The sequence below is a fragment of the Etheostoma cragini genome, chromosome 5, assembly GCF_013103735.1.
Source record: "Etheostoma cragini isolate CJK2018 chromosome 5, CSU_Ecrag_1.0, whole genome shotgun sequence".
Taxonomy (NCBI): Eukaryota; Metazoa; Chordata; class Actinopteri; order Perciformes; family Percidae; genus Etheostoma; species Etheostoma cragini.
The window spans coordinates 18,196,513-18,219,388 of record NC_048411.1 but is presented as its reverse complement, the minus strand read 5'-3'; the positions used below and the strand labels follow the sequence as shown (position 1 = coordinate 18,219,388).

General features: G+C 41.5%; 1 protein-coding gene and 1 long non-coding RNA gene across 25 annotated transcripts in view; both read left to right on the top strand.

Moving 5' to 3' along the window:
* The window catches only part of rimbp2 (RIMS binding protein 2), a 91,435-nt gene that overhangs the window by 9,772 nt on the left and 58,787 nt on the right, over window positions 1-22,876 (top strand). For 23 of the 24 annotated variants that reach the window (XR_004656551.1, XM_034871020.1, XM_034871018.1 and 20 more), the window contains one exon: window positions 4,214-4,345. The exons of the other annotated variant lie outside the window; for it this stretch is intronic. Coding sequence is in view for 21 of the 23 variants with exons in the window: in XM_034871020.1 (XP_034726911.1) it covers window positions 4,214-4,345 (132 nt within the window). In the remaining 2 variants the exon portion in view is untranslated. The remainder of the gene's footprint in view (window positions 1-4,213; window positions 4,346-22,876) is intronic. 24 annotated transcript variants of the gene reach the window in all.
* On the top strand, window positions 12,779-21,711 carry LOC117944338. The gene is made up of 3 exons (XR_004656552.1): window positions 12,779-12,789; window positions 19,926-19,931; window positions 21,491-21,711. It is a non-coding gene; the product is annotated as an uncharacterized LOC117944338 (long non-coding RNA).

Here is a 22,876-nt window from a genome sequence, read left to right as displayed (position 1 = left end):
AAACAACCCATAACATATATGAAACATGTTTTTTTTTAGATTTCTCTGGCTCTCTCATAGCTGTCAATCCAATCTGTGTTTGTGGTCAGCTCTGTGAGATTGAGGGCTGTTTGGATGCATTCTGAAAGATGGACAATGATGCCCGAGGGTGGGGGCTGGGGATGATTATGCGGATCTTGCCAAAATCCACAGACAGTGATTATTTGTCAGGATTTGCTTTGTAATAAAAAAGCTTATCTCCACAGGTTTATTCTCGGTCTCTACCTCTGTCTCGGTCTTTCTGCTTACAGGTTTTGCTTACTGTGTCTGCTTTGTCCACACTGCACTTACATTTTCTTTAAAAAGCAGTATTGTGTTGATTTTTTTGTTGCGGAGGTTATTTTAACCCAAACTTGCTAAATTGTATTTTTTACAAAAAGGCAATGGAGAGTGATTGTTGAACACCATGTCTAATGTTCTTTATATTCTTTCTTCTTATATTCTTATGTTGTTTCTTCGTATCCTTTATACGGACATGCTCTACTCTGTGTGTTGTCAACCATGTTGGAGCTTAATTGCACTCTTTTTGATAACATGTTATTGGTAGGCAGTGCTACAGACACACTGCCATCAGCTCAAGGCACACTTGCTGTTTCTACACCACTTTTAATGTTGAGGATGATTAACAAAATGATAATGTGCTCTAGAGTTAATGCTTTGTGTTTTATGTAGGGATGTAATTGACTCTAATGTCCCCGATCATGTGGAATTTCACAGAAGATTACTAAAAAAAAAAAATCGGCTGTGCATTAGGTGCTGCAGCATAATGATTTCTTTTTTGCAGTGATTCATTTTTGTTTACTGTATGATAGGGTATGCTACATTGTTCATAGGTCTCTGTGGGCTTGAAAAGCCTGCTGTCCAATCCACTACCTCCGTGCTGGTCCATCAATGAACAGGGGCACAGGGTAATTGCATGAAGAAGCTGTAATAAGGTGGATTGAATTAACTTTGCCCTGACTAAAATGAATTAAAGAGGCCGTCATGAAATACAGACTCTAAAACTGACTCATTATACCCGCTCAGCGAGATATATCATAATATACTGTGTTATCTTAGAGTTGCTGACAGTCTAAGAGTAAGGCCCAGCATGACTTTGTGGATATGTCTGTACACTGAAAAAACAAAAAAGTGTCTAACTCTTCTTAATTAGAAATGCCTGCATGGAATTTTCATCCTAGTATAACTGAAAACAGAAAGCTTACCTTTGGCTTTGACAATCATCAGAAATAATGAGCCCATACTGAAATGTAATTCAATCCAATCCTAATGTGTGTTTCTGAGCCAGACAATCACATACACAGTGCTGAAATGTTTGTGAATGTTGCTTCTCAAAAATTGTCTTAAATAACTGTGAAATGAGTAAAATTATTGATATGTTAATGGTCAAGAAAAGAATAGACAACTATTTTGGAAATCTATTATACGTGGTTTTTCAAGAAGAAATATTGAACTTTGCCTAGCTTTAGCTTGAGTGTGTTCAGTCAGGCTTCAGAAAATCGTGTTGGGCATTTATTAAATAAAGTGGATCTCTCTTCAGATCACTAGGAAATATCACTTAAGTTAAATGTTAATTAAAACTAGCGCTGTCAGTTAAACGCGTTATTAACGGCGTTAATGCAAACCTTTTTTAACAGCGTCGATTTTTTTTAATCAACATTCTTTTTGGCCTAGCAAACTTTGTAGTTAAATATATGGCAGATTAATTGATAAAGAAAATAATTGTTGATTGCGTTTCTATGAATAACTCCTTCTGAAATACAGTCTGTGGACAGTTAAAATTGATGGCCCCTTTTGACGAAACATGAAGTTGTTTGGACTTACCACGGGTCACTTTTGCTTATTTTGAAACACAGGATGATGTCATTTTCAGCCAAGGCCACAAATTATTGCATGAGTAGTTAAATTAGTCACTTTCTTTCCAGAGTGAATTGCAGCTGATGTTGGGGAGAAGAGCTTTTCCATTTGCACTTTTGGTCGTGCCGAGCCAAACCGTGCCGCGCTGATTTGCGTTTCCTTTACCAGTTTTAGTGCCAAAACTTGCCTCACCAACCAGTGAGATGTCTCGCCGACCCCGGCCAAACCAGGACGACTCCCCCTTTTTTCTTCCTATGTTGCCAGACTCAATCTAACTCATGTCTGGGCTGGAGACCAGAAAGATCAATGTTTTTAAACGTATCCGTATTTATGTAGCTTCTCACTGAATCTCTGTGTTTTAGTTTATCTCCTGTGTCCTAGTTTGTATGTTTGGATATCTGTCTTATGTCTCTCAGGCTTGTAACAGCAGCCGTAGCCCTGAAAAGCCGCGCCACTGAAATCACACCTTCAAGGAAGTAGCCCCATTGTAAATGCAAATCGTTATTGGCTGAGGCACTGAGCCAAACCAAACCAAACCAAGCAAAGCCTGGACATGTGTATGTAAAACCCCTACTTCTCAGCACCTATAAAGGTTCACATGGACGGAGTGTCAACACAACTTTAGGAGTAGTGCCTTGTGGCAGTGGTACGGGGCACGACGGAGACAGTCTTTGTCCAGATGTCTATATGCGTTTGGGAGGTTACGGCACTGCCTCCTGCCACTAGAAACAAAAACTAATTGCCCATTGGCCCCGGGTTGGAGATGTGCAGCTGGGGACATGTGGCTAAAAATAGCATTGCTTGTTCCCATGAGTGGCGGGCACACAGCACCGTAGCATTAGTATTCAGCAGTAAAGCATTGCATGGACAAAAAAGGTCATCTTCTGGCTACGGCCGCAAATGTCTCGGGGGCGGGTTACAAAGCGACACCAACCAAGGGTTGGTGAACTGCGAGCAGCACCTCAGGCTTTGCACCCATTTGGACTGAGCCACGGTCCTCTGCCTGAAAACTTGCAGTGAAATGTCACATGGAAACAGCCAAGCGAGTGTCATGACATCTTGTGTTTTGTTTTGAAGCCCAGCAGCATCCATGCTTGTTCCATGAAGTCTTCACCTCCATGCCTGCGATGGCCTTCCATGCTTGAGTTGAGTTACAGCTCTCCCTCTATGACACAAAAGCAGCATCTGGTTCCACCTGATTGGAGCCATGAATAATTTAATAGGGGGCATTATTATTTCCAGCCAGCTCCACTAGCTTGGCAATAACAAGCAGTTTAGGTTGTGCTATCAGCGTTGCTGGCTAAGTGGTTGAACATGGAGAGAGGATGTTATTTTACCTCGATGGCATCTTAGACTTGTGTGGGTTTCTAAGTATCTGGTTGAATGAGTGCTTAAGTGTTATTTTCCATTGAAACACTCGGTCAACATGTTGTTTGCAGATTCTGGAATGTGAGTAAACAGAGCTGTGTGAAGTATCTGGATAACTGGGATAATACAATTAACTCACCATACCAATCACTTGTGACGTTCACAGATTAACAAGCACAGCCTATCAGGATGATTTTACATCGGATCCATTATAAAAAAGTAGTTTTGGAGTAGGCTACAGAAATTAATGGTTTGTGTTATCTAAAAGATGTTCAATGCCACGGCTCAAAATTTAAATGATTTCCACAATGTGGATGTGGTCATTATAATTAGATGGCCACCTGTATTCATTTGAGCCAGAGTAGCCTATAGTCTATGGATGAAGTATACAGATGAAGAGTGGAAGAGGAGAGAGAGAGAGAGAGAGAGAGAGAGAGAGAGAGAGGCAGCCTGGGTTTGTGTTATCTAAAAGAATTTCAATAAAAACATTGTAACATTATAAAAACAAAACAATTTTATTCTGTTTTTATATTGTGTGATTTTTTTTAAAACTAGATTGCACATTTTATTTTCAATGTAAGCAAAATTAAGTAAAATGCTGTGTCCAACGTCCAAAGCAGCAGGTGGTCTAGTAGATAATTTCTTCTATTGTCAGACTGAACTTGTGAAGATCAATAAAGGGAGAACACACTGTTTTCACTGCAAGAGTGTATGTGTTAGCTGTGTTTCCTGTCAGACCACCTGCTGGCTCTGAGCGGCCACTCACCTACACTCAGAGATAGAGGGCTAGCAGATTTCATCACCAGTGGGACCAACAGTGGACTACTTGGAATAAATTATCCAAAAACTGCACAATTAAACTGTAAAACCACCATAAACATGAACAGTATTAGTATAACTATATTGATTTGACTAAGATTTTTTTTTTTGTGTATTCCCCCCACCACAGCTGAGACATGAAGTGTTACACCTCCAGCTCCCAGGTGTGCAGCATTTGGACAGCTTTCTAAAGGACAACAGTAGAGCTCTGAGACTCAACCCTGAGACCCTGAGCCACCAAAGACAAAAGCAGAAGTTACTGGTAAGTTCTCTGTGTGAAAGAGGAGATAAAGGCTTGTTGATGCTGGACTGGGCATGGTCCATTAGGTGCAATTGAAGACTGCTGTGGAGGCCTTTGCTTTGAGCAATTGTCTGGCTTTCATGTTCCTCTCTCTTGTGAACCACAAGTTATTTTTCCACCAGTTGTCTCCAGTTTAATTTCAAAAAGAGCTGTGCTCGCTTCTGCTTGTGTTCATTTAGAGTCAACCTCAGGATTAATTGGGGTCAAAGTGCGTCTATATTTTATGACCCCTGACCCTGTCAGGTAAAAGAGACAATGCCACTTAATGCCTGTTTTTTTTTCAACCTGGACCCTATTTCTCCATGCGTTTATGTCTAATAGACTGATGTGACCAAAAATTTGAAATGGAAATTTGTCCAGTGTTGAGCAAAATCGCAGTGATGAGCCGCCGCAGGCCAAGCTGCAATGTAACCTAAAGGGGCAATTGTGCAGCCTTGATTTTTTTCCCCACTTAAAGTGATTTTGTTGTTGTTGTTGTTCCTGACAGGCTCAGATTGCTATTAAAATGATCGCTCCCAGGATGTGACATTTGTCCAAAGACAGGAGTGTGGAGAGTGCTAGTCGAGATTTTCAATAAAAACAATGGTTCCGTGGCCGGGTTAGCCCAGTTGGTAGAGCAGGCGCACAAATATAGAGGTCTACTCCTCGATGCATGGGCCGCAGGTTTGACTCCGACCTGCAGCCCTTTACTGCATGTCGTTCCCCCTCTCTGTGTCTCCCCTTTCATGTCTTCATCTGTCCTGTGGAAAAAAAGGCCTAAAATGCCCCAAAAAATTACCTTAAAAAAACAATGGTTCCTATTTGCTCGTGTCTCACAGCACTGTTGATTAGAGGGGGAAATCCTGACATGGTGACACAGCCTTGTGTGCAATGGAAATCACTGGACACATACACAGATGTGATATCTGGCAGTAACAGGTCCCACTCCTGAAAACATATTCATTGGTCATATAGGCGCTCATGGGTGCACTACCAGTATCCCGATCCTCACAGCCCTTCGGCCTCTACTTCACCCTCCTGCTGCCGCTCTCTCTCTGTCTCTCTCGCTCTCTCTTTTTGTCTCTAATCTTGTACTCTGGCTAAAAAATGAATACAGGTGGTCATCAAACTATAACAACCTCATCCTCAGTGTGGAAATTGTTTAAATATTGAGATAACAGGAGCCTATCATTTCTGTAGCCTACTCCGAAACAATAGATTTGCAGAAAGCCTTTTTCTCAGCTCACGTTCCACTCTCCACACCACTGTCTTCGGACAAGAAGAGCCTCATGAGATCGATAATGTTGTCAGACAATCAGCCCATCAGCGCAAACAAAAGGATATAGACTTGGCGTTGGGTTTGGCCGTAATAGTACCCCTAAAGTGTGAATCTGTTCCTGCTGCTCATCTGAACCAGTTCTGAGTTAATTATTTGTTGTTTTTTAGAAATATAGTTTTTGAATGATGATTGATTGGTCAACACAGTGTATGTTGATGCTACTACAGAGCTCTGGAGTAACCCATCTAGTGGGGTCAACCTCTAAGATCATGTTTAAATGTCCAAAATAAGGCATATTGTTCTTTAACCATCCAGTTTAAGTACTGTTGTACCTGTTCGGTGTCATTTCCTGTGAAGCGAGGGAACCCAGTAGCCATGTTGTTGAAAATGCCATGGACAGTGAACGGCAGGTTTACAGACCGGAGCTGGTTTTGTCTTCCCCTGGCTTCCTCTAGGCTGCGATCTCACAGCGGAGGCTGCTTGTAATTCCCCCGGCTTCCCCTGACGTCTGTGGTTCAGTATGAATGAGCTGCATCGATTAGACCTCAGTGTGGTGCCTGTGTAAGGGGGATGAGTCGTGTGTGTGTGTGTGTGTGTGTGTGTGTGTGTGTGTGTTTGTGTGAGTTTTTGTGGGGCTGCTGGCTTTCTCTCCTGTGTCTTCTCAGCACTTACCAGACTTGTTGTTTTCACCGAGGGCGATGTTATGGGGGACATCTTTTGGCTGAACCATAAACTGAAGCTTTGTTTTAGCAGCTTTTTCTTGTGTGTTAATTAGTGTTGTCAAACAATTAAAATATTTAATCGCGATTAATCGCATATTCTTAAGTATTCTAAATGTCCCTTGATTTCTTTTTGTTCCATTCTTTTTCTCATTTTTATACTCTTACCAACATGGAAAAGTGGATTGATCTGCTTTGTGCAATTTTTTTTTTTTTTTATATTTAAAACAGCATTGGAATTTAGCCTACTGTAGTGTTCAATTTCACACTAACATAACACTGTCCATCTATAAAAGGGTGAAAAAAATACTTTGACAAGGGGAGGGGGGGCAGAGAATTTGCATCAGCTGTGTGCTTGGCCATCAAGTGGTATTTCAGACTGATCATTGATAAAACACACAGATCACTTTGGTCTTGTCAATGGAACCATTTTGCAACTTTTAAAAAGTAAACTTTCCATCCAGAATCTTATTGGCAACCATTTAGCGCTAGCCATCCACTCAAAACGTAACGCTACTTCTTTTTGGCAGCCTCGCAAGCGCAACCAAGTGTGTGCGGGGTGCCTGTAGTTCTGTTTCCAATCTAGCTAGATCCGGTGTGGTGTTGTTGTTTTTCTGACGTTACTAGTTGTTGCAACAGCATGTGAAAAAAACTACAAAGTTTGCTAGGCCAAAAGAATGTTAATCTTGTGATAAAAAAATGGACGCTGTTAAAATGGGTTTGCATTAACGCTGTTAATAACGCGTTTAACTGACAGCGCTAGTGTTAATTAACATTTAACTTAAGGGATATTTCCTAGTGATCTGAAGAGTGATCCATTTTATTGGCAATAATGGAGGTACAAGAAAATAACAAAGATGTCGTCTGTATCATTTTTCTCTTTTATATTCCCTGGTTTTGGTTTGGATACGTTGCGCGGACTTTACAGGACTTTACTCACACGCCTTTCACATCTCCTGAACCTTCATGTCTCACACACAGAGCGCAGCCTTCTTGTTACTGTAAAGTCCGCCAGCTGTAGTCCCTAGGAGTGCAAGGTTAGCAGTACTGGCTGTGATTGTTTACATAATGAGGGTGGTGTGAACTTTATTCTAAAACTCTCCACCTGCTTGTGACAGCACTACTTGACAATTAGCTTGTCAGCATCTCTTCGGGGAAGTGCAGCATTTTCAGAGTAAAGTAAAAAAGTAAAATGTAAAAACATGTATTCATCTGTCATTCTTTCTAAATTCTGTGTAAAGAACATTTGCCTGTCTTTTGACAATTAACAGACAGAAGGTTTAATGTGAATTATGGAGTTTATGGTATTGCTTGGCAGTTGTTGCCTTCATTAAGCCCAAAAATATCCTGGTAATTATAGCATCCTTGAGCAAGGTCCGGTCAGACAAAGGTTCTTCCCTCTTACCTGTAGCAGTTGCTGGGAAACGACTGTTTTGAAGTCAACTTGCATTCTATAGTGTCATTAAGCTGGTGTTTTGCTCAGTCAACGGAGAAAAGGACTGGGAGGAACAAGGGTATTGGTTAGGGGGTAGGTGGGTTGGAGGTGCTGTTGTTAGTTCCCTGAAATTGAAAAACAACCAATAATGGATTCTGAAAGATTGGCGTAGCATCAGTAATTATCAACCTACGTAAGACTGAGTGAAGTGGTAATGAGGCACTTCTTCAGCAAGCTCCATTAGTCTGCAGCTCTGTTATCTTAGGATGGAGATGCAATCAACAAACCGCAGATGCACTCTGGTAAAGGTACCTTCCTCATTTACACAGCTGTCTGCAGCTGTTAAATCTACCCGTCTTATGCACAGTGTTTTTTGTCTTCCTGTGAGCAATCTTGATAAAAGTGATGTTTTTTTTTTTAGCTTTACCCTAGAGATCTTGTTTTTTCTACATTTTGTTGCCCCTTTCTGCTGACGTGGGAATTTCACAGATGCAAAGTTATACTTGTTATTCTGCAAAAGTTGACGTTAACATAACATTTTCCTCTGCTAAAGGACTTTTTAAGTTTATGACAGTGCAGTAGTTTTTGAGATCAAGGAGAGTGGCAGAAGAAAGAATCCGTTCTCTGTCTTCAGTGACTTTCCCGCCTTTAAATTATGCACCTATAGTTTTGAAAAATGATGTCCCAGGAATATAGTGTTTCAGTCACATTCAGATAAAACACACAGGGCTTAATATTTTAAGTATTATCCTGCTCATGTTGCGGTGATCTGGATCTGTTGCCAAATCAGTGCGTGCAAACCAACAGAACAGAAATCTTCAACCAATCAACTATTGTAGAAAGTGAGAGATGTAGGATTTTCTTGCAGCTCTTCTTCAGAATGCAAAAGCAACAAAACATAAACACAACCCAGGTTCACCTCCCAGTTATTTTCCACCAAAGCCACTTGATTTTTAAAAAGAAATGTAGAATGGAACTTTGGCTGTACAGTGGCAATTGAGGCCAAAAGTGACACTTGTCTAACAGAGGCAACCTTTGTAGAGAAGAGTAGACTAGAACACACACAGAGAAGTTTAATTACATGAGTGAACTGACCTAGTATCGTCTGTTAATACAGCAGTATCGTCAAAACCTGTCAGAGTAATGACTTGAGCAATCGTGCGTTTTATTGCTCATGAATTCAACTTTTCATTTGCAAGAAGAACACTGTTAATTCTCCTTACACGCTCCTTACAGAGTTATATTTTTGAAAAACAGGAATTGCAGTGGATGTGGGATGTTTCTCTACCTGATGAGTCTGTCCTCCATGTTTTCATCCTGCTTTGCTGCAGGGGTAAACTTGTGAGGTAAATTGGCAGGCTCTCCAGGGTGTCACAAAATGAAAGAGGCATATCTGTCAAAGACTGGTTAAAGCAAGGTTTGAGCATTTTTCAGCATTAAGCACATGCTAGATGTGAGTTGTGTGAACAGATGTGCTGTTTAAAGTGGAGAAGATTTATACTGATTTACTGCCCGATGAAGTAATTACATGTGTGATATTTTGGCAAAGAGTTAGGCAATGCAATTCTCTTTTTTTTACCTTTGGAAAAGACTACTTCTGTCTTCATATCTATCGGTTCTCTTCCTGTGCTCTGATTGGCTCACCTGCATGTTGGAATGGTGAGCATGTGACCCCAATGAGATTAGCATAGTCACAGCTGATTTATTAGGGATTTGAACAGTTTCCCCTTGGTTAACTCCTGCCCTCATAACTATTCATCACCGGAAGAAGGCCTACAGTCAAGCCTACAGCTTTACTTGGGCTGTGCTCAGTTTGATGATCAAGTGAGTCATCAGGACAAAGCACATTCATAAATATGTATCACGCAGATTGGAAAAATCACTTTGCAGTATGGATGTCATAGATTGTGGGTAGCCATCATGTTCTTCTGAACAAACAACAAAAAATATTCCCTGATGTCAACTTAATGTGTCATGTTCTCTCGCCTACACAACCACCAATGTTAGATTTATTATTTTTTCATATTTCTTTTCATATTCAGAAAACATAACCAGCACACAGAAAGGGCTGAGAATCAATCTCCTTCCTGCTTTGAGACGAGAGTGCTAACTGCTTCTGGGCCACACAATGCAGATTTCTTCCCCCCTGATTCACATTAGGTACTTAATCATGTAACCGCACAACTCTCATGAACACATAGGTTGAAATGTCTACACGGTTAGACAGGATGGACAAGCAGGTGTAGATTTGTGGTTTTGTTATAAAAAAAATGTTGTGAGCATTTTGTGGATGTATTGATGTGGGAGGCCCCTGCGCTGAGGGCCAACCTCATGTTTACATCACTTGTAATGAAATTAGAGCTGTGTGGCGCCTACACTACAGGCCTCCACTGATCCTCTAATTCAATTACCCCCCTTATTAACGCTCAGATGCTGCTGGCTGACCCAGGACCGCACACTGCTTTTGCTACACAACATTCACTCAGCAGCCCTTCCTGCTTCTCCAGTTGACTGACTAGTTATCAGTCATTGTCCTACTGATGTTCAGAGAGCACCGAGGTTTTTCCTTGATACCAATGTGTTTCTTTATTACGTCTGTAGTAGCAGCCCCACGTCTGCCAAGTTCTGCTCAAGAGGGAATTGTTTACAAACTTAACATTGTGCAGAATGTATGATAATCTACAATAAGATCTTTCTTGCTAGATCTGCAGTGATTTTTCATAAAAACACTAGGGTGTAGATAGTTTTAAGTTAAATATTCAGACATTCAGCAAAATGTATTTTCAGTACTCGTAGTAGTACCAATACTACCATAAATACAAGTCTTTACCAGGTGTGTTAGGCAGTGTAAGACAAAACTTGACTGATGTTGCACAGGTGCCATTTTTTTCACTTCAAACTATAGAAGTAGAATGAGATGGAATGGACATAGCAGGAAGATCAGAGAAACGCCACTATTATGTGTTTTATGTGTTTGATTGCAAAGAATTGTGACTGTAGCAGACTAACTTCTGCATAAACTCTCCTATAAAAACCGCCTTGTGGAAAGTCGCATAGTCCCTCAAGTGAGATTTTGCGACCAATGAGCAGTGGCGTAGGACAAAGCATGTAGAGGGATCATTTGTGCGCTAAGTCCATGCCTTACTGCTAGAAAGGAATTGAGGACTGCTGGATTTATTTGCTTTATACTTATATTGTAAGTCATCAAGAAAATAGAATTCTCAAACTAGTGAGTGTGACACACAATACGCCCCCACAGGTGGGTGTTGTCAACATAACAACTAATATTAATCGCCATTTTTTCTTGAACTAATAACTAACTAACAGTTAAATATTTTTTCTACTCTCATTCTAATTTCTGTGCTTCAAACTTACTTTATTTTCATCTGGACCTTGTCTAATTGCCTGCACACTCTTCTTTTCTTTTTTTTATTTATAATTATGCAATACGTCCAGTGAGCTATTATGGCGTGTTTTTTGTCAACACCTTTTAACAATTTAACATTCAATCAGAAATCATGAAAGGAAATATGGCCATGTGCAATTCTGATTTATATTTTTCCATTTTCAACCGGCCTTATGTGTGTTTTGCTATCCATTTCCTTCGGGACTATAAACAGTATCAAAGCTTTTATTCAATTTAGTCTAGATTAGGTTTCAAATACGAATTGTGTTTCATTCTTTTTGATTAATTGAGGTATGTTAATGGTTAAATACTGTATGTGACAAGACACATATGAGGATTATAAATGGCAGCAGAGAACAACAACATAAAGCAATCTAAACGGTTTCTAATGTTTGGTGTAGGCCCTGTCCACTTCCTTTATCAATGAAGATACAGATAGGAATATGAACATGTTTGTGACATACAACAGATACTGATTATAACTTTGCATCCCACCCTAGAAGAAACCAATAACTACCCTACTTGTAAAACTGTAAATGCTTAGGATTTTAATTTACTTTACAAATGGCTTAAACATAATTTCAAATTAAGATTAATGCATTTAAAAATGTTCTACCTGTACAGCCACTAATCAGTACACAGAGAAAACGTGTTATCATTCATGAGCAGTAAACATGGTTGTCACACCTGTCCTATTTCCTGACTGAGATGCAAGCCTTGAATGTAAACTGTAAGACTGTGTTGCTATTGGAACAAGGCCCATTGCATCCTTGCTGTAACAGGTCTGCAAGGAGCTGGAGGAGTGTATGGCATGATTTTACACACACCAGTGTCTGGTGCCAGCAAGCACACATCGAGAAGGACACACATACACACACCCACACACCGACACACACACACACACACACACACACGCACACACACACACACACAAGCAAACATAGATACACAGCACTGTATGTAGTCAATGGTTAGGCCTAGATAACAAGGTACACTTGTGATGCTGAGATACGGTTTATCTCAGCCTTATCAGAGATAGCAGAAAGAGAGTCCTTTCAAGTGTCCTCCAGGCTCAGGTGTTTCCAAGCTTGCTGACACCAGCCACCTTCATATATGGTCTGACTTGTCATTATGACCGTGGGCTTTAGCATCACACTGCTTTCTCTGTATTCATTCAACAGTGGTGTGCTACCATGTATCCCTATTTGTGAAAAAACATGCAAGTTTGAGATAACATGCCATACAGTAATGTTAAACAAAACCTGAAACACACTATAAACACATGCACCTACACACACATATGTATGTATATATGCACCTGTTTGAACTCGTTACCTGTATAAAAGACACCTGTCCACACACTCAATCAAATAGACTCTAACCTCTCCACATTGGCCAAGACCAGAGAGCTGTGTTAGGACATCAGGGATAGGATTGTAGACCTGCACAAGGCTGGGATGGGCTGCAGGACAATAGGCAAGCAGCTTGTCGAGAAGGCAACAACTGTTGGCTTAATTATTAGAAAATGAAAGAAGTTCAAGATTATGGTCAATCTCCATCGGTCTGGGGGTTCATGCAAGATCTCATGTTGTAGGGTATCAGTGATCATGATGAAGGTAAGGGATCAGCCCAGAACTACACAGCAGGACCTGGTCAATGACCTGAAGAGAGCTGGGACCACAGTCTCAAAGAAAACCATTAGTAACACTCTACACCGTCATTGATCAAAATCTTGCAGCGCACGCAAGGTCCCCCTGCTCAGGCCAGCGCATGTCCAGGCCTGTCTGAAGTTTGCCAATGACCATCTGGATGATCCAGAGGATAAATGGGAGAAGGTCATGTGGTCTGATGAGACAAAAATAGAGCTTTTTGGTTAGCACTGTTAGCACTGTTGTCTTCTTGTTTGAAGGAAGAAGAAGAATGAGTACAGCCCCAAGTACATCATCCCAACCGTGAAGCATTGAGGTGGAAACATCAGTCTTTGGGGATGCTTTTCTGCACAGGAGACAGGACAACTGCACCGAATTGAGGATGGATGGGGACATGTATTGCAAGATCTTGGCCAACAACCTCCTTCCCTCAGTAAGTGCATTGAAGATGGGTCATGGCTGGGTCTTCCAGCATGACAACAACCTGAAAAACACAGCCGGGGCAACTAAGGAGTGGCTCCGTAAGAAGCATCTCAAGGTCCTGGAGTTGCCTAGCCAGTCTCCAGACTTGGGTGACACTGACAGAACCCAGTAGAAAATCTTTGGAGAGAGCTGAAAGTCTGTATTTCCCAGCGACCCAAAACCTGAAGGATCTGGAGAAGGTCTGTATGGAGGAGTGGGCCAAAATCCCTGCTGCAGTGTGCAAACCTGGTCAAGAATTACAGTAAAAGCATGATCTCTGTAAATGCTAACAAAGGTTTCTGTACCAATTAATAATTTCTGTGCTCATGTATGAAATATTTATGTCATGCAATAAAATTCAAATTCATAATTTAAAAATCATATAATGTTATTTTCTGGATTTTTTGTTTTAGATTCCATCTCTCACAGTGTACCTACGATAAGAAATTACAGACCTCTAAATGCTTTGTAAGTAGGAAAACCTGCAATTTCAGCAGTGTATACTTCATTATTAGCAATAGAAACATTGCTTCATATCATATATTAAAATGCTGGGGAAGTGTCTGAAGTTAAGCCGGTTAATGGGTTTATCACAGGTTTTCAGCATCTCCTGTCTTTTGACTGCTTGAGTGCACGCACGATACAAGGAGGCTAACTCATCTCATGCCCACATTGAGGATTTCAAAGCTAAATCTCTGCCAAGTTTCTCAATCTCTAGCCACTGCATTGAGCTTATTAAAATTTCAATCTGCTACAAGCTCTCCTTCTCGCCTCGCAGGATGAATGTGGCCTTTTAATAATGTAACCAGTTTTAACAAGATCGTAAAATGTTCATCTAACTTTCATAAGCCCTGTTAGCAAAGTGACAAATTCATGTGATGGCAGGAATCACTTTGGCACCCCCTCAGTTTTAGAAATGAGAACACTGATTTTTTTTCTTCTTTTTTCTGCTGCAGCTCCATGGAGGCTGGCAAATTGTGCCTAAGTTTACAGCTGCCTGCAGGGAAGGCTGAGCTTGTTGCTGTGTCACCCCTGTGGCTCTGAAATAGAGTTAAGTCATGACGGGGGAGATTTAGATTGGCCTTCTGGTAACTGATAGTGCTCCACTGAACACTCCCCTTCTCCTCTGTCTCATCTATAATGTACATGAGTTACACAGGGCTAAACCTTGAGAACGCAGCCAGCTAGAGCATATGCCATGTGATGGCATTTTAAATCCATTTATGGCTGCTGAGCTCTCTCTGTTTTTACACCCTTTAATGCAGTATGTGTTTCACGGACATTAGTTGAACTGGGACAGGGTCATGGTGCAATGCAAAAGCTGCTGTTTGATTTTGTTTTGTGTGTGTGTGTGTGTGTGTTTCTCACAAGTGTTGTTGGAATAATGTGACCTTCATAGTCAGATTAAAATATGTAGCAGCCGTGCATTGATTTTGGTACTGGCCACTGGTATTTATGGACTCAGCCAGTGCATAAATATTGATACTCGCTAAAGAAAGATCTGACTTTGTGCAGCTATGCATGTGAGTGCGTGTGTGTGCGTGTGTGTGTGTGTGTATATATATATATATATATATATATATATATATATATATATGTATGTATTAACAGTACCTGCTCATGTGTTTTGGTAACCTAGATCTGCTTGTGACCCAGCAGCAGATTAATAAGGTCATTCCTATTATATGGTGGCTAATTACAATGCCTGTCATTGAAGTCCCCAAGCTTCAATGTCAAGTAAAAGAGCAGTTTAAAGGCCCAGTTCATGTCTAAACCTTTAACCCAGAATCATGTTTGTCTGTTCGTCTAGATTTGTTTTGGCACTGAGCATTTTGGTTGACATTCCCATGAGTCTTAGCTGGACCCTAGTGCATAGTAATGAATGTTAGCATGCTAACACGGTAACATTATAACTACTAAACATCAGCATCTTAGCATTGTCATTAATAACTTGTCAACGTTAGCATGACAATTTTAAGTACTGCCTCATAAAGCCCCATTTGTGACCTTAGCAATCTGCATGTTGCTCTGCAACTTGGTAATATAGACCTCTCATTGCAAATTTTAGGGGGAATACGGACCAAAAAAATACAAACCTTTTTCAGTTTTTTTGTGCTATCTGGCAGTGATTTGCATCTTTGAAAGTAGCGTAACAGTTCTTTATTCTGAGAATATCTTTGTCCAGGGCAATACACCCATGTTTAAATCCAGTATTTTCACAGAATGTGCTCAGCTTTTCGGCAACAGCACTAGACATGAGGCCTCACTGTTCTCGTCTTTGCTTTATGAGCTGTATGCTGAGTCCACTTTGACCCAAAATGTTTTTATTCATTTATTTCTTGCCTTTCATAAGACAGCAACAGTGGCGATAGCAAAAAATATCTTGGGGATAGAGAGAGAGAGCAAGTCATGAATCCCCAGCCAAAATCAAACCGGGAATGTTGTGTATACAGGCCCCTATCCATCCATTTATAGCTGCGGTTGGTAGTTTATTTTGGGGGTCTTTGGGCAAAAAATTCATAATAACCTTTCAGCATGTTGTAATTTAAGTGGTCTATGACTAGACTAGACCACTATGACTAGACTAGACTTCTGCACCTCCTCAGCTCTGTTTTCAGGCTTTAGATAATACAGCTGTGACGGGAGACTTTGGCCAATGACAGATCATTTCAGAGCGAAAGCCTCCTGTTCTCCTTCCGGTAAAAGTTCTGTTAACAGTGACCTTAGGCTCTGTGCTGCAGCTAATGCAAGGATAAACTATTGAAAAAAAACGTTATTGTTGTCCATCTATATATAGTACATAGAGGAATGAAATTGTGAAAAGTAGTAGTCCAGTTTATTGTCCATGGAGCAGATATTTTCTGTCAAAACAGTCAGGAGAGCTGGTCTTGAGCTTGAGCCTTTTGCATAGCATGAACACAGGCAACTCCTCGTTCTGATGGCAACAAGGACAAGAGGCTCCAGCCGCGGCACCTCCTACAGCTGCCATCCTAACAAAGGCACGCTGAAGGTGGTTTGAAAGGGGAAAGGTAAACCAGCCAGTAGTTTAGCCTTCAGAGGCTCCCTGGCTCTGTCCAGAGCTTAGCACCACCCATGACAATTGTGATTGGTTTAAAGAAATTAACCAGGGCATGTTTTTCTCCCATCCCAGAATGCTGACAGTAATTCTAATAGAATTGCCATTGGGATAAAATGAATGATCAGTACTCGTATAGGTTACTGTATGAAGCCGGTGCATGCATATGCGCATGCTCGCATGATGGGAGGGGCTGGACAGAGAGGGGAGAGGAAGGGGGCTGCAAGGGGAGGAGGTCTCACTCTACTAAAAAGTCTGTTGTTTCTTTTGTAAAATGCCAACTGCAGCTTTCATTTTGATGTAATATACTGAGCTTTAGCATATGGTTGTAACTTCATACAGTGCACTCAGTGGCAATTGTTTTGTGCTCAATGCTCTTAAATGCTTTTTGTCTTTTATTTCATAAATATTCTCATTTGTAGAATACATTAATCGGCTTTATTTAGAAATCTTTGTGTATTTGTAAATCATCAGAAGGTGGGTGATTGTGCTCATTCTAGTGCCCCTTAATTAGATTGGCGCCTTGGTGGAATTAAAGGCCAACAATGGCTGCCAGCGTTTCTCATACGGACAGAGGAGCTGACTGATAAACTGGCCACTCACAGTGTCAGAAGAGTCGTGATGAGCTGTGTCTGTGTCTGGAGTGTTGTTATTGTATTCCTCTATAACCCTATCTTGCTTCCTCAAATTGCTCCTTTGTCTCATTTGGGAATGCTTGTTCACCAGAGCGTTTTCTTCAGTGTTTTTCTTTTCTTCCGTAGGCTTGTGGACTGTAAGGTTCAGACTCTGCCTCTTGCTGCATTTGAAATGCTGTCCTCTGTGAGATTTTGTTCTTAGTAGTTGCTTCGGGATGAGTGTGCGGGGCAAGTGGTCCTGACAGGCTGACTTGGGATGACTCATGCTGCTGACATGACTTTTTGTCCAATGAGTTCACCAGAAAAATGTTGTTTTCTGGGTCATTTGCTTCGATTGCATCGCTCTCCCTTTTCCTTTTTTCAGTTGATGTCTTGGTATTCCAGAGCTTACCGGTCAATCAAAAGCCAGATTGGGAAAGTCCTGTACATAGGCAGATTATAGCAAAAATCATCAGTCATCAATATAAACACCTACTGTATTTTGTATTATTTATCGGCATTCAAAAAAGATCTCCCACTCCCAGAGCTGCATCTAAATGTACTTTACAAACTTAAAGTTTAGTTTGACAGAGATCTCAAGGAGCCAAATATGCCACCAAGCCACTTACCAGGGAGTGAATATTTAACTTGCCATCCCGTAAAGGATAAGAGAATGACCAGAAAATGGCTTAGAGTTGAAAAACACCTGTGTACATTGTCAAAAAAAGCATTTTGTTTTACCACTGCTGAAAATAAATAGACTGTTCTTTACCACATGTAGCTGTTATGCTGTCCTTGAGTTCATACGTATTTACTGTGTCAAGAGTCTGCGATGATGTATTGTTGGGTGACCGGAGCCATTGCAGAATGCAGTAATGTGATCAGCAGGCTTGGATTACAGCATGGACTTCAGCTGAACTTCAGGATCAGGTTGCAGACTTCTGCTGTAGTTTGAGAATTCTGTGAAGAGAGATCCGTCTATTTCTTTGTCCGCTCTGGTCTAGACAGACTTGTGAAGATCGGAGAAGACAGAAGAAACCTACCATTTGTTACCTGCTTGTCTGGATATGAGGGAACTAGTCTTTAAGGCTTGTACCGTCTCTGTGTGGGAGAAGGTAAGGACAGGCCAGTAAGAGCGCTTTGGAAAAAACTAACCTTTGTACAGTGTGGGTAAGCAAATTCCGAAGGGACGGGGAAAGTTCAGGCAAGTTTTCACAATGGGAAAATGTGCCAGTCTCTGTCAGTGTCAGACACTTTTGTGTCACTGCTGCAATCCTAAAGATGTTGAGGAAAATTTGGACTTTAACAAGTTGATAGTCTCATATTCAGTCTTGATTTCATAATATTTCTGATGAGCTGGGCTGCTATTATTTTTATTAATGATTCATCTAGTTATTTTTTTTACTGATCGTTTATTCTTTTAGTCTTTAGTAGTATGTATATAATACAACCGTTACAAGGTCTTTAAATGTTTTTTTGTGTCTGACCAGCAGTCCAATCACCAAAATTATTCAGTTTATAATTTAAAACAGAGAAAACAAGCAAACCCTATTATTGAAGATGTTGGACTAAAGAGAATATTTGAGTTGTTTCACAATAACTGACTTAAGGGATGAAACCATTATCAATATTCTTGCTGATTATTTTCTGTCGATCAACTATTCAATTAATCCACGGTTTGAGTTCTAAAGATGAATTAATTTGAATTTGTTATGGAGAATATTTTACATTTACCTTACACTCTGTACTGCATCAGACCTTGTTAACTATCTTGTGGTGTGTGCAGGTCTGTCTTTATTACAGTAACATGACCGTGATGGAAAGTCACTCATTATTCAAACATTAAGCTTAGGCTTTGGCCCAAAACAACAGTGTCTGATGCTCTGTACCTTTAACAAGCTACATTAGAGCTGATGTGCTGACCTGTTGTTGCATAACACCCAGGTAGCATTATACATCTACTTGCTGGGAGTGCTTTACCTGCTGTTGTTTGATATTTGTTGTGGATTATAACCCTTTTTAAAGAGGCAGGGAGTATTTCCTTGCTGCATTGCTGCCATAAGCACTGCTTTTGACTTAAAGAATGCCTCTCCCCTCTTTCTTTCTCTGCACTGATGATGACTCACACTCCAACACACCCTGCAGAATTCTCCTCTCATGCACCCCAGAGAAAGAGAGAGAAAGAGGGAAGAGAGGGAAGTGAGCTTTCATATGGCTCTAACACACACAATGGGCCCTATTTTAACGATACAAGAGCACAGTGTGAAGAGCATGGCGCAGGTGTGTATAGGGCGTGTCCAAATCCACTTTTGCCAGTTTTTTGGCGGAAAAAAAGAGTCTGTGCGCCGGGTGCATGGTTCAAAAGGGTTTTACTTACTGTCTTCATTAATTCATAGTTGTGTTTTGGGCATACCATGCAAAAAAACAATCATAGTGTCATCACCCAGTCCTTTTAAAAGACAGACACATATGCATCTCAGCGCATTGTTAAATGTCATCAATGCACCTGAACACACCTTCTTGTAAGGTCTTAAAATAGCGAAGTCACTTGCGTCGGGCTTTGGGCCGCGCTGCGCTAGGTGCAAGATAGGGCCCAAGACCCGTTCATGTGTGCTGATCGACCTGCTCCGTCTGTCTATTTACAGAAATACCTGTACTCATCAGAATTCCCTTTGGTTCCCTGCAGGTTGGGAATGCAGCTGGTGTTTTTTGCACTGCTAGGCCCTAAGTGCATTTTGCATTCATTCAGGCCAACCGATTCTCTTATCTGCAACCAAGCCACTTCAGGAGTGCATTCATCAGATGCATTTAATGCCTCTATAAAAGAGAACTCGCAAATAACAGACCAAGTTTAAGGTCATTATTTTAGCGGAGAGCATTATTTGTCAGATCAAAGCAGTAGCAGACATTACATCCATAAAGAGTGAGGTGCAAAGGTGCCATTTATACATTGTCCTCTTGATCCTCTCACCGTAGTCTGCCCTCCAGTGAACGAGCTAACATTGTGTGACATTTGCAGTGATGCTGAAGTCCAGTCGGCACGTGCTGCAGTGCCGTAGGTCCGCTACCCTCCGGCTTACGCTTCTCTGGAAATAGAAAAAGAGCAAAGAGACCAAGCATGATTAATGGCCATATATGTGCAGTAGAAAACACAACAGGCCTGTCTTCCGCCATTTCCTAACACACGGCCCCACAGGCTGAGAATTGCATAACAGATCTGCAAACTTGCTCATGCTGATTCTTAATTGCTTTGGTTCGTTTATTGTTTGCGATTGTGGCTGCATGGCCTAGTGCGATGCACTCATGTCAGGTGGGATCACAGTCTCCGGGAGATGTGTGAGCTGTTTCACATTCAAAGTGGTTTGCCCTGCAACGGGTCACTCTTCTCTTATTTACCATGCCCCCCTAATTCAACTCTAAGGACCGTCTTTGGAAGAAATGTTTTATCTCTCCCCTCTCGTGCCAGTTTGGATTCGAATGGCTCTGTTTTTTTCTATTAAGAATGTGCTATTTTTAGTGTTCTGTGTCAAAACACGACTGTCTCATCCTGTGTATATATGGGCTGACTGAAATAACTTCCCTTCCCCAGATGGCTTGAGTGGTCTCTTCAGCTACACATGCTGAAGCCCTGTTTGCCGTGTTTCACACTGCATGCGGACGCATTACGCAACCCTGCCTGTGCATCAGCCGTGGGGCCACCGGGCCAAAATGGCAGCCAGCTACCAATCACTCTCCCTCTCATCTTCCTTTTCACTCCTGTTTTCATCTCTTTCCCTGTCTCTCTATTTTCCCCTGAGTCCCCCCCACTCCCAACTTTGTCCCTTACTTAGTTCATGGTTTTTAAGGTAAAGGAGAATGCATGGTGCACTGATTTGTTTGAATTGCAAATTACAGCCGTCTATGTTTTTGGGAGTCAGTAAAAGCTGTGGATTGCCACTGGCATGCAGCGCATGGTTCTCTCTCTGTGTACTGGAGTGTGAAGGCAGGTCAGTGGGGGCCAGCGGAAGAAGAGAGGATGATCTGTCCTTTGTTGTCAGCCGGCTTCCTGTGTGCTCTGCCTCATCTTAATGCAAAGTGGACGGCTGTATTTTATAATAGCTCTCCAAGTTTTTGGGATCATAAGTGTACTGGCAAGTTGGTGTAGATTACACTGTGCGACTACCGTAAAGCAAACACAGTATTTTGTTTTTAAAGGGGCAATGAAAATGTATAGTCTATTAAAAGTAAAATTGCTGCAATCAAAAGTGAAAGTAAAAAAGTTGCAAGTCTGATTCATTGTTGTACGGAGTCTTTACACAGAGCCTACGCTTCTATGTAGCATACATAAGTTGCCTACGCCGTTGTGAGGATTTATACCTGTGTGATGTTGTGTCAGTGTCTTGTAGCATATCATTTTAAGAGAACAGCAGAGCCAGTATATGAGCATGCATGGGGAGAGTGTGAGGGATCAGCTTCGGAGCGAGTACCAACTCCCGCGGCAGGGACAGAGAAAACAAGTGCCTCCCCTGTGCTTTCAGACCACGATTAGAAAGCTGTAGCAGGAAAAGTTAACTCTCTTCTTGATTTCATGTTGTTCAAGGAACAGGAGAACCCAGAAATGAGTAGGGGGAAAAGCAAGACTATCGAGCCCAGCCGAGCGAACCAACCACAGTTGTTGCGGTCTGTGTCGCCACCGATGTGTAGTTACATTTCTGGGGAGGTGCACATCAGGCTATGCTAATGCCGCGCTGAATGTGCATTAAAAAAAAATAAAAAAAAGCGGATGCCTTGATTGTTGCCAATCTCCTTCACACCTAGTGCTGCAATGACCCTGCTCTGCTGTCTCACCTCTCCTGTATCTGGGGTATTTCTTGTGAGACACAGCCCTTATCTTATACATTGTCATAATCATGTTGCATGCATGGAGGTAATCATGTCTCTCCGTTGCTTGCGCGACAGGGTCAATCACGCTTAACCCCCATTAATCATTGTACTACTGCATCATATTGCGGGCCTCATGAACCTTTTCCGGCCACGCCATTGGCAGGGCAGGCCTTGTCAGAAGAATGACTCTGACTAGCCTCTGTACATTGTTGCTGGGGCAATGTGGTGTATGTTCGGCTTGTGGACCTTGTGCCGCAGGTGGCATTGACTACATCAGCTTCGCCCTAACCCAATAGCGTAGCCCTTAGAGGGCGAAGCCTATACGAAATAGAACGTTAGTTACTTTGGCAACTCCAGATTCTATTTGTATAGGCGTAGCCCTCTAAGGTCCGGGCCACCTGCTCCTAGAACATTAGTTGAAGAAAAAGCTGATGTTTTTGGGAGACGAACAACGGGTCCGCTCTGTATTTATGCAGTAAATGCGGACGTAGTTGAGGCCCGAGCTGGACGCTAGGGCGGGAAAGAAAATCTTCAAGACTGCGCATGCGCGAAGGGATAAACCTATATAAAGCACATATAGCCGCTGTTGAATAGGGTGCGCCATAGGGTTTGCACCTATGGCGCACCATCTGCATTGATACGTATGTAAGTATCTACACTTACATACGTATTTACCTACGGCATAGATTCAACGCAGAACCATAAATCAAGCTTTAACGGAAGAACATTGTGTCAAAAGTACCTATTATGATGAATAGTCACCTTTAGTCACAATTGTCACAAATTAGCATATCCTGGCCACAAATAAGTTTTTCGTGGGCACAAGTTAGAATTTTTTTTTTTGTATGTCATGTCTGGGACTCTGTGAAGTATTTTATGTTTTGTTTAATATTCTGCCATTTTCAGCAACACACATCATCATAACCATGTCATTTGAAGAGAGAAATGACTGGCAAAGTATGTCCCACAAATTAAAAGCCCTTCATGTTCCATTCAGTTCCACTCAGTGT